The following is a 16,285-nucleotide window of genomic DNA, read 5'->3' on the forward strand; positions in this document are numbered from 1 at the left end:
CGAGGTGCTCCATCACTACCACCTACAGCAATGGCGAGAGAGGGCACCCCTGTCTCGTGCCATTCCTTATCGCAATGGGTCGAGACAATGCTCCATTGACCTTGATCCGTGCCGAGGGACACGTATACAACGCCAATATTTTTTGTAAAAAGAGCGGGCCCAAGCCAATCTTTTGTAACGCGGTTCGGAGGAAATCCCAATGCACCCGGTCGAATGCCTTCTCCGCATCCACAGATAAAAGGCCAACCGGTGAAGAAGAAGAGATCGCATTAGCCATGAGTAATAAAGTCTTATTCACATTGTCGCGGGCCTCCCTACCTTGAACAAATCCGACCTGATCTGAGTTAACAATTGAGGGGAGGAGAGGGGCCAGTCTATTGGCCAGTGTTTTAGAAAACAATTTCACATCCACATTTAATAAAGATATCGGCCTATAATTGGTAACCAGAGATGGGTCCTTGCCGGGCTTTGGCAAGACTGTAATGAACGCCTCCAGGGACTGCGCCGCAAATGGAGTTGTGTCTGAGACCGAATTGAAAACCCTTGTAAGGAATGGGGCTATCAATTCTCTAAATGTCTTGTAAAATGCCGGGGAGAACCCATCCGGGCCCGGGCTCTTTCCTGCAGGAGAGCTTTTAATCACCAGCCCCACCTCCTCCTCTGTAAACTGTTCTTCTAATTGTGAGACCTCCTCCTCCCTCAACGGTGTGGATGCCGTGTCTGTGATGTACTCATTGATCCTCTCCATCAGTTTACTCTGCTCCATATCCGCCAGGCGTCCCTTAATGTTATATAGATCAGAGTAAAATGTCCTCATTTCCTCCATTATCTCCACCGGGTTACTCGTGTCAGTGCCGCCACGCCGCTGTATTCTCGGTATGAATGATGTGTTGTTGCGGGGGTGAAGAAGGCGTGACAGGGGCCTACCACATTTGTCCGAGTGTTGATATAGGAAACGTTGGTAATGAGAGCGGTATTTAAGGTATTTTTCGTTAAGAAGCGTCTTCAAGTCCTCTCTATTTTTAACGAGGTCTGCTAAGACCCCAGCTGATCTGTTTCTTTTATGTGTGGTTTCCAACCTATGTATCGCATCAAGTAGTGTGCTAATTTGCGAAGTCTTCAACTTCTTAATACGTGCCCCATGTTTTATTAAAACTCCCCGAATTACGCACTTGAATGCTTCCCACTGAAAAGGCAGGGAGGTGGAGTCCCCGGCGTGTGTTGCCAAAAAGACCTCTATTGCTTCCTTGACATCATTTGCGCACAGTGTATCCTTCAATAGATTGTCGTTAAGTTTCCATGTCCACTCACGCGTCTGACCCCCCGGGGGCGAAACTGTTAGGAAAATAGGTGCATGATCGGACCAAACCACGCTTCCGATCTCAGCAACTGGGTGCCATGTGAGGACGTGTTGACTTACTAAAAAAAAATCAATACGGCTATATGAGCCGTGTGGGTTTGAGTAAAAGGTATAATCCCTTCCCGAGGGGTTTAATACCCGCCACACGTCCGTCAATTGAACCTGATGCACCTCCCGTTTAAAGGACCGTAAGTGGGATAAGGGGATCGCGCTTCGGCCAGTTGAAGTATCCACCTGTGGGTCTAGGGGCATATTAAAGTCTCCCCCCAAGATGACCACTCCCTCTGAGAATTCTGTAAGGGTTCTGAGAAATCCCCGTCCCGCTTTTGACTGATCTACATTGGGCGAATACCAACCCGCAACTGTGAACACATTACCTGAGATTCTCAATTTAACCATAACGTATCTGCCTTCTGGGTCCAACCTCATGTCTATCAAGGAGTGACTCAATGATTTATGCAAGGCAACAGACACCCCCCTGGATCTAGAGTCTGCGTTAGTACCATGGTACCAGGTCGGGTAGTAACGATTTTTCATGTTGGGGACACAACCAGTTTTATAATGAGTTTCTTGGAGAAGAAGAATGTGCACCCTCTGCTTGTGCATATCATAAAGAATTTGGGTCCTTTTTTGGGGAGTATTAAGTCCCTTCACATTCAAAGAGCCGAATTTTAGATCCGCCATGGTTCCGCACCTAGGGTCCAATCAATCACCTGTGTTTGGAGAAAGGATAATAGGGAAGTTGGGGAAGGTTGTAGAAAAAACAGAGAAAGACAAAAAAAAAAAAAAAAAAAAAAGGGGGGGAGGAGGGGGAAGGATGAAGAGGAGAAAGAAAAAGAAGAAGAAGAAGAGTTAGAAGAAAAAAAATGAAAAGAAGAGGAGAGAGAAGAGGAAGTAAAATAAGAAGAGTTAGAAGGAGAATTAGAACAATTAGAACAGAAAATACTTCAGCACCAAGAAAGGGCTAAAGCGTACCGCCAAACCTGACGGAGTTAATGGGGTAGAACTATATAAAGCTGCACCTAGGCCAGCCAAGTGCAACAACCCCAATAGAGAAGCGGACTGCACACGGAAGGCAGCTCCGCCTGACCCAGAGCATATTATTTTAACAACTTATATCAGCAACCTTCATTTTAAAGTTACACCGCCCTTCAGCCTTTAACTTTAGCACCGAGTGTGTTCCTCGCGGGGGCTTGGCGGCCAATTAAGATGGTCTCACCATCCCCACGACGACGCAGACTCAGGCCACAACCTTTAGACAAAAGGCAAAAGGAGGCCCCTCCAACACATCCTTGGTAATGCAATATAACATTAACTGTCAGTAGTGTGTTAACCTGTAATGAGAAAAATCAAACCACATCTCTGCAGTAATATGACTTATACGCCTTATAAACCTTCATAAATCTTCGCCTCCTTGTGAATGTCCGACCTCAGCCACGACCTTCGGGCACTTCTTCCTGGTTTCTCCTCCTCTCCCAGACCGCCGCAGGGTGGACGCCCCCTGGTCCCCCGGGGGGCAAACACGGCCAGTCTGTGATGGGCACCTCCGGAATCCGTAAGGCCGCTGTAAACGCTGGAACCCCCACCGGGTGGCTCAATACGTGCACCCTGCCCGCCTGCCGTACCCGCAGGCGAAAAGGGAACCCCCACGTGTACGGGATATTCCGTTGGCGCAGCGAGTCCAGGAGCGGGCGTAATGCCCTCCTTTTCTGGAGTGTCCATCTGGAGAGATCAGGCAAAAGTTGTATCCTCCGTCCCTGGTGTCTTAGATTCTCTGCCGAGCGGGCCCGCCCCATTATGGCGTCCTTGAGTTGGTATCTGTGTACCTTGCAGATGACATCCCTAGGACGGTCCGGGTCCTGAGAGCGGGGACCCAAAGCTCTATGTGATCGGTCCAGCTCCAGGGGAGAGTCTAGTGGGACTTGTAACAGAGCATTAAAAATGTGGCGTAGGGTTTTGTCCAAATCCACAGATTCAATCGATTCCGGCAAGCCACGGACCCTTATATTGTTTCGTCGGTTACGGTTTTCAATATCGTCAATGAGGTCAGTCAGATACTGAAAGTGAGCATTGTGGGAAGAAATGCGGGAATCCTGCTCTGTTATTTTAAGTGATAGGGATTGTGCTGCAGCTTCAACAGCCCCCACTCTTTCCCCCATCTGCTGTACTTCGTCTCTCAGGCCTGAGAGCTCTGCGCGATAGGAGCTTTCCAATCTAGTTACATATGAGTCCATATCAGCTTTTGTAGGGATATTTTTGATGTGACTACTGAGGCCCTCTAACACCTTCCACATCTGGAGCAAAGGCTGATGATCTGTGTGGCCTATTCCCCCGCTGGTGCCAGGGTGCCCGGCCTCTTGAGCAGCACTATTAAATGTAGCAGCTGAGAAACACAGGCTTGCAGGGGGGCTCCCTCCAAAGAACACAGTCCCAGCGGTTCCCATCTGCACAGGGAAGACGCACAGCTCCGTGCCTGCAGCAGCACAGTGGTCGGGTGATGCAGCCCTCCTTCCCTCCCCCCTCCGAGTCTCCAGGCCCAGAGTAGCTGGCGATCCTCCAGTGGAAGTGGGGCCAGATGAATCCTCCAACATCATGGACCCCCCCGCATCACTGCCCTCCCCTCCCGCTCCAGTCATGGTAAGTGCCGCCTGGGTGCAGACTGAGTTTTCCGTCACTGTCCCGCCGGCGTTCTGGGCCTCGGCGCCATTTTGCCTTCCCGCCTGAGGAGCCGCTCGAGGTGCCGCTCCGGCCTGCCCCTCACTGACCTGTGCCCGCTCTTCATTGCCGCCTGTGTCCGCAGCCGGAGCCCGGGCGTCAGCTGCATCCTCCGGGTCCTCAGCCGCCACTGCCGCCGCCACGGCTGCGCCCAGGGAGCGGCCGCTTCTCGTATGCCTCGCTGCGTCCGCCATCTTGTGCTCAGGGGCTGCCCGCTCCGGATCCCTCAGATAGCTCCTGATATCCCGCGTTGTGGTGGCCGGTGTTTTAAAAGTATGTCGGGGGCCTCCTCCCCTCCTCCTGTTGCCCATCCGCTGCTCAAATCTCCGTTTTTGTTGCCCTGGTGTTATAAATGCCCGGGTCAGGGCAGGAGCAAAGACACTTCACGTCTCTATCCCTCCATGTCCAGGCCACGCCCCATAAAGAATATTTTTATTGAAGGTTTGTACCACTTTCTTTCGCTGTCATAAATGTATTTACGGTCACAGGTATCGCCAGCTGTGACCGGGAATCACCCGAGAGAAGTGACCGCTGATCGTGCGGTCATTCATTCTCTGGAGATCACAGCAGGCAGTCCTGTTCTATGGCCGCTCGCTGTGATATTCAGATGTAGCAGAGCTGAACCGCCGTGGGACCTCGTGTGGATTACGTCGGACCTGCAGGGGTGTGATTATGGGGTTTAATAAAGTGGTGAAAGAGGGGGCATTTTGTATTTTATTTCAAATAAAAGATTTTTTTGGTGTTTTTGTATCTTGTCACTTATTACAGATTGGTGATGGGGGTGTCATAGACACCTGCCATTACCAATCTAGGGCCTAGTCCCAGCTAGGAGCTGCGATTAACCCCTTATTACCCCGATTGCCCCGGCACCAGGGCATTCAGGAAGAGCTTGGTAAAGTGCTGGGATTGTTGCATCTAATGGAAGCGACAATCCCGGGCAGCTGCAGGCTTATATTTTTAGGCTGGGACTCTCCACCCTGAGAATACCATCCCCCAGCTGTGGGCTTTATCTTGGCTGGGTATCAATATTGAGGGGAACCGCACGCTGTTTTTTTATTTTTTTTTTATTTATTTATTCAAGCAGTGTGGGGTCCCTCGGATACCAAGCCAAGATAGAGCCCACAGCTGGGAGCAGCAGCCTGTGGCTGTAGGCTTTATCTGTGCTGAGTATCATAATATGCAGGGGACCCTACGTCATTTTTTATTTTTTTTTTTACTGTACAATAGATCCACAGACTCCAGTGGGGGGGGGAGCAGTAAATATGCATGAGGCTAATGAGCGTCACCAGAAGTAGAAGGGGCCGTGGGAACGGGTACAGATGATCCTGGAATGTATGGGGTCCTTCCAGGTTAGTGGGTGTGACCAACTGGGTTAGTGGGCGTGAATGACGTCATACCTGGAAGGAGCCCTAGAATCTATCAGAGACTGGTAAGTATAGTGCGCTTGCTTTACTTTTTTTTTTAACTATCCGAGTGCTGGATCCAGGTCAATCTCGGCCTGGCCCAGCACTTGGTTACTGTTGAAACCTTACTGGTCTTGACATCACATAAAAAAACGCTGTAAAGACGCCACAAAAACCGCAACAAAACCGCAGATGACTCCCAGTAGACATCCTGCCGAGAAATTAGGTTTTGGTCAGGAAAAAAACGCTGCAAAAACGTCCTATGTGAACATAGCCTAAATGGCATGTATTGTCCAGACTGTGCGAATTTACATTGGAACCAGTTATTTCATCAACAATTCCAGTCAGATCGGTGCGTGCCTCCAATGATTCTGTCCCTGCATCCGACTTACACAGTTTCTCCATAGGATTCTCCAGAAGACATGCCAAACCTGCTGTTCTACAAGAACGAGATAGCGTTTGAGCCTTACGGTCAGTAAAATCTGAGAAGTATCTATTTTCTCATACTTTCCCAGAATCCTGAATGGCGACATATAATACAGAAATGTGTAATGCAATAGTATATACTGTAATGCAGTTATACATAAGTAGTATATAAAGTATAATATAGTATAATATAGTAATGTGTAACTCAGTAATATATTATACCGTAAACTGTAATACAGTAATTATAGAATACCATAATATATAATGCAGTAAGTTGAAATACAGTAACATAATACCGTAATCTGTAATACAGTAATGTATAATACCATAATATATAATGCAGTAAGATATAATGCAGAAATATGATACAGTAATGTATAATATAGTAATATATAATACCGACCATAATATGCAATAGTCATAATACTGTAATATGTAATACAGTAATGTATAATATAATAATGCAGTAAGGTATAATACAGTATTATAATATCGTAATCTGTGCTACAGTGATATAATACCGTAATGTGGAATACAGTAATATACATTACTATATTTCTGATTGCAGTATAACACCATAATATATAATGCAGTAAGGTATAATACAGTAAAATACTGTAATCTGTAATATAATACCGTAATGTGTAATACATTAATTTAATACCATAACCTGTTAAATAATTCCGTGGTGTATAATGCAGTAAGGTCTAATACAGTAATATATCGCCTTCAATCTGTATTATGCTGGAGTCACACTTGCGAGAGTCTCACATCGCATCACCCGGCACGGCCACACACTCTCCTGACAGGAGCGGGTGAGCTGCATGTATTTCTATGCAGCTGAGATGCTCCTGTCCGGAGAGCTGCAGGCCATGTCGAGTGATGTGATGCAAGACTTGCACGAGTCTCTCGCAAGTGTGACTCCGGCCTTAGGTTTACCACTACAGTGAATGGAAAATGTGACTGAGTGCCCAGATGTAATGCTGACCATATTGGTTGTCACTCAGCTTTCCTAGAAATACACGTGCTCAAGCTTTGTTGTATTGTTAGAGTCTATATTAAATAGAAATCCACTATTTGGGGGCTCAGGCTCCTGTTCCATTTCCACCATGCTTTACACTGCATCTCTGCTTGTTTACATTGGTTTCCTCTCATAATTAATACATTTATGGTGACCACCTTGACTGATTGATTTTCTTCACCAAATGCAGGGGACAAAATAGAGAATTTTCATCGCGATTGGTGGAATGACTATCAGGAGCTAGAACAGAATCACTCCTTCATCCAGTGGTGAGTCTAAGGGACGTGAATATTTTGGGTGGGGGATGGGATCATTTTCAGGGTCCCTATCACTATATAATACAACATTTTAACACTTTCTTTTATATTTTGAATTGTAATTTTCCATCATTTTTTAGACCTCAGTTTGCTGTCAATGAATGGGATCATTGTTTACACCCAGAAGTAAAAACTCCAATACTTGTCACAGCTGAGGGTTTGTTACAATTGTCTCATGAGTCCTATTATTGTAGGCAGTAGCACAATCTTGCTGTCGGATGGATAACTATCCGGTGATGACCCAGGCTGGGAGCCATCGATTTCTCTTGTCCTAAGCGGCTTTATAATCCAGAATATTGTTACAGGTTGTTTCCGCTGCGAGAGCCCGGTGTGAACCCGAGCGCCACACCACTGACCCCGGCAGAGATTAAGGTAAAGTCAATCACTGCCGGACACCATATAATGGACAGGCAATGTGTGCAGAGTGTACAATGTATAGATTGTCATTGTTTTACAACAACAATTTATTTTTAAATCAAGTGATTGTGTTTCCCCAAAACTAAGGCCTAGTAGGATTTTGGGGCTTTTTTCAGTATGCTTAAAATTTAAGCCCTACTCCGAAAATAAGCCCGTTCCGCTGCGGTTCCATAAGGAAGTGTCCAAGCAGATAAAAAAAGGTAAAGAATACAGCAGGACTCTTCATCAAAGAAGGAATACACCCCAAAAGAAAGATGATTCCTGCCCCCCCCTTAAAAAAAAAAAACTCTCACCAGACCCCAAACAATTACGGTTAGCAAGTGCTGATGGAGGATGGGCTCTCACACAGAGATCTGCATGGTGTCAGATCCTTTGCCATTCCACCTGCATTGCACTGCAGCTCTCACAAACAGATTGGATACCAGAATCACTTATGTGAGTACTGCATCCAGGGGGAGGCAACCGCTGTAGATCGCAGGGGGACCTGATAATGACGCAGATTTGTATGTGAGAGCCCATTCACTTGCCAACTCTAATTTTTTTGGAGTCTGGTAAGTGCGATTCTTTTAGAGGGTGTCTGCTTTCTCTTGGGGGTAAACTTCGCAGTACATAGTGAATAATAAATGTAAGCAGGTGGTTTAAACCTTTGTAAATATGGTATGTACCCACCATTATAGCTGCTTCTGCACCATGAGAATAGCAGATCAGATAAGAAAATGTGTATCTGAACCAGTAATAGGATTAACACAAAACATTGATGTTCCAGAATGTGATGACATAATTATCTAATATATAAAGCTGAATGTGTGTATGTGTGTGTGTGTGTATGTGTGTGTGTGTATGTCCGGGATTGGCATCTGCACCGTCGCAGCTACAGCCACAAAAGTTTGCACACTCACACTTCTGGACCCCGAGAGCGTCATAGGCTATGTTTTGAGGGGAAATTATAACCCCTTGCTTTACAGTTATTCACCAAAAAACCTGCCTCCATTAAAGCGAATGGAGCTGGGAGCCACAGTGCAGCCAGAACTTCAGAAGAATTAGCAGCCACGCCCTTAAATGGAATGTTGGCGTGTCACAATGCAGCCAGGGAAAGAGACAGACACAGACAGGGTAAGAAACAGACATAGACAGCGTAAGAGACAGACACAAAGAGACAGACACAGACAAAGAGACAGACTGAAAGGGAAAGAGACAGACAGGGAAAGAGAGAGACAGACAGGCACAGGGAAACAGACAGAGTGAAAGAGAGCAAAAGAGACAGACAGGGTAAGAGACAGACAAAGAGACAGACACAGGGAAAGAGAAAGAGGGAAAGAGACAGACAGGGAAAGAGAGGGAAAGAGAGAGAAAGACAGACAGGGAAAGTGACAGAGATAGACAGACAGGGAAAGAGACAGACAGGGAAGGAGATTGAGACAGATGGAGAAAGAGACAGTCAGAGACAGACAGGGAAAGAGACAGACAGACAAAGAGAGAGAGAGACAGAGAGATATATACAGAGGGGGAGACAGACAGAGAATGGGAGAGAAACAGAGAGACAGTTACTATCCCGGGCGTTAATACATTCTATCCCGGGAATGTTAATACATTCTATTTTGTTAACAACAGTTATTAAGCCGGGCGAAGCCAGGTAGTACAGCTAGTATATGAATAAATGTGGATTGTTGTTCAAGGGAAAATATAAGACATTCCCTGAAAATTAGCCCCAGTGCATCTTTCAAGTCCAAAAATAATATAAGACCCTATCTTATTTACGGGGAAATACTGGAATTTTTACAAAAGTTTTTTTTTTTTTCATATTACAATTTATTATAAAACAAATTGGTAATCATGCAGTTTTGTGGCCAATGGGGCTTTTTTGGATTTATACTCCCTGTTATTTACAGAAGACTTTTCAGTAGTCTCATTATCATCAGGGGCAGACTTGCAATGACAGGTAACAGTTCTTTACAAAGCTGAAAAGATATTTTTAATACAAATTGTGGTATGGAATAAAAAGAAAAACTTTACCCTCCCCCCCCAAGAAAAAAAAACATTTAACACAAAACCCTGATGTAGACAACAGGTAATTTTCCGATTGTGTCTTCCCAGTAATATACAGTGCGTGTATATAACATATGGGCAGTTTATATAATGTACAGAGTGTGTACACGGGCTGTTTACATTGTATGGACTGTTTGTAATGTACAGAACAGGTTTATAATGAATGTACGGCCTGCTGTATATAATATACTGACGGTATATATAATATTTAGAGGATGAGGGCAGATGAAGATGTCAGGTGGAGGCTCCTCGAGTCTTACAAGCTCATGCTCGGGTTCTATGGCATTAAACTGCTGGATAAGAATACCGGAGAAGTATCCCGGGCCGATAACTGGAAGGAGAGATATCACAATCTAAACCGGTGAGTGAGGCTAAGATTTGAGCAAGAGTCATCCAGCTTTTCCAGACACCTGAATGACTGCAGACAGATGGCCTATAAGGCGACTGAGGGAATGAAAGGTTCTGTTACCGGACATGTTCATTTCAAAGTCTTTGACTCTCTTTTTTTTTTTTAAATTTATAATAAACAATTAAATCTATGGAAACAGATCACATACATGTAGGTTGAAAAAGACCTAGGTCCATCTAGTTCAACCTTCCTCCACTAATTATACATTTCGTCACTAAATCATTTATAACCGACAATGTTGTGTACTGAGGAAATCATCCAGCCCTTTTTTAAAAGCTGTTATAGTATCTGCCATTACTACCTCTTGTGGTAGGGCATTCCACAGTCTGACTGCTCTAACTGTAAAGAACCCTTTCCTATTTAGCTGCCGGAATCGCCTTTCTTCCACTCACAGTGAGTGCCCCCTGCTTATTAGAATGGTTTTTCAAACGAATAAGTCATGTGTCAGTCATTTATATTGACCACACATGTATTTATACATATAACACATGATCATACATTTAACAGATCCGCGCTACCCTGGTCACTAGAGGTGTACAGCAACAAAACAGAACAAAAATAGAGACAAAAGTTCCCATTTTTAACATCTTAATGATGAAGCAAATTTTCATTTTCCAAGAGCCATAACTTTTTTTTTTGTTAACATATCCATTTGGGGTTTTGCTTTTTCCTTGATGAGTTGTAGCTTTGAATAACATTGTAGTGAAAATGATGAAAGAAAAAAACAAACAATTCCCACAATATTTTTTTTTTATGTTACAGTTATGTGGTTTAAGTGGTTACACAGCAGTGGTCGGAGGCCACAGTTAGAAGCAGGTGGCGGCTGCACACACGCTGCCGACACACACACGGCTGTGGAAAGAGCACAGCTCCACATCCCACACCCGCGGCCTACACACACATGGCCAGCACACACACACGGGATGCACATACTCTGGAAAGGGCATAGCTCCACATCCCACACCCGCGGCCTGCACACACATGGCCAGCACACACACGGGATGCACATACTCTGGAAAGGGCATAGCTCCACATCCCACACACGCGGCCTGTACAAACACATACACACACACAGACACAGACACACGTCCGGCATATACACTGTGGAAAGGGCACAGCTCCACATCCGACACACATGTACAGCACACAGCTCCAAATCCCACACGTGGCCGGCACACACACACAGACAGCACACAACTCCACATCCCACACATGCGGCGGCACACACACACTGTGGAAAGGGCACAACTCCATATCCCAGACACGTGGCCTGCGCACACACACACACGTCCGGCACATACACTGTGGAAAGGGCACAGCTCCACATCCCATACATGCAGCCAGCACACACACACACGTCCGGCACATACACTGTGGAAAGGGCACAGCTCCACATCCCATACATGCAGCCAGAACACACACACACACATGCATCCGGCACATACACTGTGGAAAGGGCACAGCTCCACATCCCATACATGCAGCCAGCACACACACACACACACACACACACACACACACACACACACACATATGCATCCGGCACATACACTGTGGAAAGGGCACAGCTCCACATCCCATACATGCAGCCAGCACACACACACACACACACACACACACGCATCTGGCACATACACTGTGGAAAGGGCAGAGCTCCTCATCCCATACATGCAGCCAGCACACACACACACACACACACACACACGCATCTGGCACATACACTGTGGAAAGGGCACAGCTCCACATCCCATACATGCAGCCAGCACACACACACACACACACACACACACACACGCATCTGGCACATACACTGTGGAAAGGGCACAGCTCCACATCCCATACATGCAGCCAGCACACACACACACACACACACACACACGCATCTGGCACATACACTGTGGAAAGGGCACAGCTCCACATCCCATACATGCAGCCAGCACACACACACACACACACACACACACACGCATCTGGCACATACACTGTGGAAAGGGCAGAGCTCCTCATCCCACTCCAAACACCTGCACCCTCCCTATGATATACTAGAATACCCTGGGATAGAAGGGGTTCAGATCAGTCAAATGAATCAGTTTAAAAAATGGAAACTTTGGTTTGCAACCATAATTTTTTCTGTTACAAACAGAAATATGAACATAACCTTAGCTTTATGGCTTACCCACCAGCTTTATTGGACCGCTAGGCCCAGGGATGCAGCCGCACCACCCCTCCACTGTATAAAAGGTGCATTTACCATGCAGGGGTCCCAGAAAGCCCAGGGGCCCAGCTTTTTAACACACTAAAAATATAATATTTTGACCTTTTGATTTTCTTTTACAGTCGCAACCACAACAACCTGCGGATCACCCGGATCCTGAAGTGTCTGGGGGAGATGGGATACGATCATTTCCAGGCCCCTCTGGTCCAGTTTTTCTTGGAGGAGACCTTGTGTAACAACCAGCTACCCAACGTAAAAAGAAGTGTCCTGGACTATTTCATGTTCACAGTGAAGGACAAGCAGCAGCGCAGAAAGCTGGTGCACTTCGCCTGGGAGAGCTACAAACCCCAGGAGTCGTTTATCTGGGGGCCAGTGGAGAAGCTCCAAAATCTCACACGTAAGAACCAAAAAGAAAATGAAGGGACTACAGAAGAGGTGAAAGATGGTAAAAATCCAGAAGCTCCTAGTACTGAGGTACACCAGGATCTCCAGCAGAAGACCAGGATTGGAGAGGACACAGGGGACAATGGTGGATCTGGTGTGGATAGGACAGGGGACCATGAAGATTCAGAACATAAAGATACCATGGCCGGCTCAAGAAATGACAAACAGACCACAGAGGGTAATAGTTCAGGTAATGATCAGCTGACAACAGTGGACAATAGCTTGGAAAATAAGAATCTGATAATAGGGGTTAATCCCAGTACTGAGGTACACCAGGATTGCCAGCAGGACACCAGGATTGGAGAGGACATGGGGGACGATAGTGGATCTGGTGTGGATAGGACACAGGACCATGAAGGTTCAGAACATAAAGATGCCAAGAGCAGCAAAATTGACAAACAAACCGTGGGGGGTAATAGCTCAGGTAATGATCAGCTGACAACAGTGGACAATAGCTTGGAAAATAAGAATCTAATAATAGGGGTTAATCCCAGTACTGAGGTACATGAGGATTGCCAGCAGGACACCAGGACTCCAGAGGACAGGGGGGACGATAGTGGATCTAGTGTGGAAAGGACACAGGGCTATGAAGGTTCAGTACATATAGATGCCATGGCCGGCTCAAGAAATGACAAACATACCGCCAAGGGTAATAGCTCAGGGAATATGCAGCTGGTAACTGAGGAAAATAGTTCAGGAATAGAGAAGTTTATAACAGAGGACAATAGCTCAGAAAATGAGATACCGAAAAAAGAGGACAATAGTTTGACAAATAAGAAGCTGATAACAGTGCAGAATATCTTAAGGAATGAGAAGCTGAAAACAGAGGACAATAGCTCAGGAAATAATAATGAGGCTACAGAGAGCACTAACCTCATAAGCCATAAAATGGCACTAGTAGAAGATAAAAAGCTGTTAACACAGGGAATAAGAAATGGAAATGACGGGCTGACAACAGAGGAAACTAGCTTTGACAGTAAAAACACGATCAAACAGACACAACCTGGGGCCCATCAGGCCGAAGACCCCAGAAATGAGGAGGAGCAAAAGCTGGTGTCACGTAAAGAGGATGGACATGGGAATCAGACTTGGTGGGAGTATGTACTTTCTTTACGTGGCCTCTGCTGCTGGTGCTGTGTTTGCTCCCGCCTGTGAACACGGCCTCCACATCTACAGACAGGGATTGATGATGATGATGATGATGATGATGAAGAAGATGCCTCACTATTTAATCATAGACGCAATCAGCATTTAGGTGTAAACGTAATCTCAGGGCATAATACTGGCCTTTTTATATGGTGAACACGACTGCTATGGAGGCAACAACTGCGCTGAGCTTAGAGCGATGCTCGTCACAGGTCTGTTCCTCCCCCTAGTGGTAAGGATTAATATTACAAGACAGACTCAGATCCTGACTTTTTTTTTTCTTTTATGCTCTCTTGGCAGCTGTCGGCTTGTCTGTTATGGTTTTAGTTATAAAGTTTTGAAATTTACTTTTACAAGTCATTTATTTGTTTCTTAAACGAAACATAGGGACGTCAGTGTGCAGCAGACGAGGGGGCCTCGCGTACTATATATACAGTGCTGGCCAAAAGTATTGGGACCCCTGCAATTCTGTCAGAGAATACTCAGTTTCTTCCTGAAAATGATTGCAATCACAAATTCTTTGGTATTATTATCTTCATTTATTTTGCTTGCAATGAAAAAACACAAAAGAGAATGAAACAAAAATCAAATCTTTGATCATTTCACACAAAACTCCAAAAATGGGCCCGACAAAAGTATTGGCACCCTTAGCCTAAGGGGGGCTTTACACGTTGCGACATCGCTTCCGAAATATCGTCGGGGTCACGTCGTTAGTGACGCACATCTGGTAGCGACATCGCAACGTGTAAATCGTAGGTGCGACGATGAACGAGCACAGAAGCGTACAATATCGCTGATCTGCGTAACGTCGTTCATTTCCATAATGTCGGTTCGGCCGCAGGTACGATGTTTTGTTGTTCCTGCAGCTCCACACATCGCTGTGTGTAAACTCGCAGGAACGACAAACATCTCCTTACCTGCGTTCACCGGCAATGCGGAAGGGAGAAGGTGGGCGGGATGTTATGTCCCGCTCATATCCTCCCCTCTGCTTCTATTGGCCGGCCGATTACTGACGTCGCTGTGACGCCGAACGCACCTCCCCCTTGAAGGACGGATTGTTTGGCGGTCACAGCGACGTCGCTGAGCAGCTATGTGAGTGTGAAGCTGCCGTAGCGATAATGTTCGCTACGGCAGCAATCACCACATATCGCATGTGTGACGGGGGAGGGTACTATCGCGCTCGACATCGCTAGCCAATGCTAGCGATGTCACAACGTGTAAAGTACCCCTAATACTTGGTTACACAACCTTTAGCCAAAATAACTGCTATCAACCGCTTCCTGTAACCATCAATGAGTTTCTTACAATGCTCTGCTGGAATTTTAGACCATTCATCTTTGGCAAACTGCTCCAGGTCCCTGAGATTTGAAGGCTGCCTTCTCCAAACTGCCATTGTGAGATCTCTCCACAGGTGTTCTATGGGATTCAGGTCTGGACTCATTGCTGGCCACTTTAGTAGTCTCCAGTGCTTTCTCTCAAACCATTTTCTAGTGCTTTTTGAAGTGTGTTTTGGGTCATTGTCCTGCTGGAAGACCCATGACCTCTGAGGGAGACCCAGCTTTCTCACACTGGGCCCTACATTATGCTGCAAAATTTGTTTGTAGTCTTCAGACTTCATAATTCCATGCACACGGTCAAGCAGCCCAGTGCCAGAGGCAGCACAGCAACTCCAAAACATCAGGGATCCTCTGCCATGTTTGACTGTAGGGACCGTGTTCTTTTCTTTGAATGCCTCTTTTTCTTTCCTGTAAACTCTATGTTGATGGCTTTTCCCAAAAAGCTCTACTTTTGTCTCATCTGACCAGAGAACATTCTTCCAAAACGTTTTAGGCTTTCTCAGGTAAGTTTTGGCAAACTTATGTCTCGGGGTAAGAAGTGGGGTCTACCTGGGTATCCTACCATACAGTCCCTTTTCATTCAGACGCCGACTGATAGTACGGGTTGACACGGTTGTACCCTCGGACTGCAGGGCAGCTTGAACTTGTTTGGATGTTAGTATAGGTTCTTTATCCACCATCGGCACAATCTTGCGTTGAAATCTCTCGTCAATTTTTCTTTTCCTTCCACATCTAGGGAGGTTAGCCACAGTGCCATGGGCTTTAAACTTCTTGATGACACTGCGCACTGTAGACACAGGAACTTTCAGGTCTTTGGAGATGGACCTGTAGCCTTGAGATTGCTCATGCTTCCTCACAATTTGGATTCTCAAGTCCTCAGACAGTTCTTTGGTCTTCTTTCTTTTCTCCATGCTCAATGTGGTCCACACAAGGACACAGGACATAGGTTGAGTCAACTTTAATCCATGTCAACTGGCTGCAAGTGTGATTTAGTTATTGCCAACACTTGTTAGGTGCCACAGGTAAGTT

The 16,285-nt window shown here is 46.0% G+C and overlaps 1 protein-coding gene across 1 annotated transcript in view; it reads left to right on the plus strand.

Annotated features, from left to right (window-relative positions):
• The window catches only part of LOC142311741 (uncharacterized), a 39,514-nt gene extending 25,118 nt beyond the window's left edge, over window positions 1-14,396 (plus strand). Inside the window, exons 4-8 of the mRNA XM_075350414.1 lie at window positions 5,886-5,949; window positions 7,116-7,194; window positions 7,548-7,614; window positions 9,918-10,066; window positions 12,452-14,396. Coding sequence (XP_075206529.1) covers window positions 5,886-5,949; window positions 7,116-7,194; window positions 7,548-7,614; window positions 9,918-10,066; window positions 12,452-13,928 — 1,836 coding nt within the window. The 3' untranslated portion in view covers window positions 13,929-14,396. The remainder of the gene's footprint in view (window positions 1-5,885; window positions 5,950-7,115; window positions 7,195-7,547; window positions 7,615-9,917; window positions 10,067-12,451) is intronic.
• The last annotated feature ends 1,889 nt before the right edge of the window (window positions 14,397-16,285 follow it).

This window comes from Anomaloglossus baeobatrachus, chromosome 5, assembly GCF_048569485.1.
Source record: "Anomaloglossus baeobatrachus isolate aAnoBae1 chromosome 5, aAnoBae1.hap1, whole genome shotgun sequence".
Taxonomy (NCBI): domain Eukaryota; kingdom Metazoa; phylum Chordata; class Amphibia; order Anura; family Aromobatidae; genus Anomaloglossus; species Anomaloglossus baeobatrachus.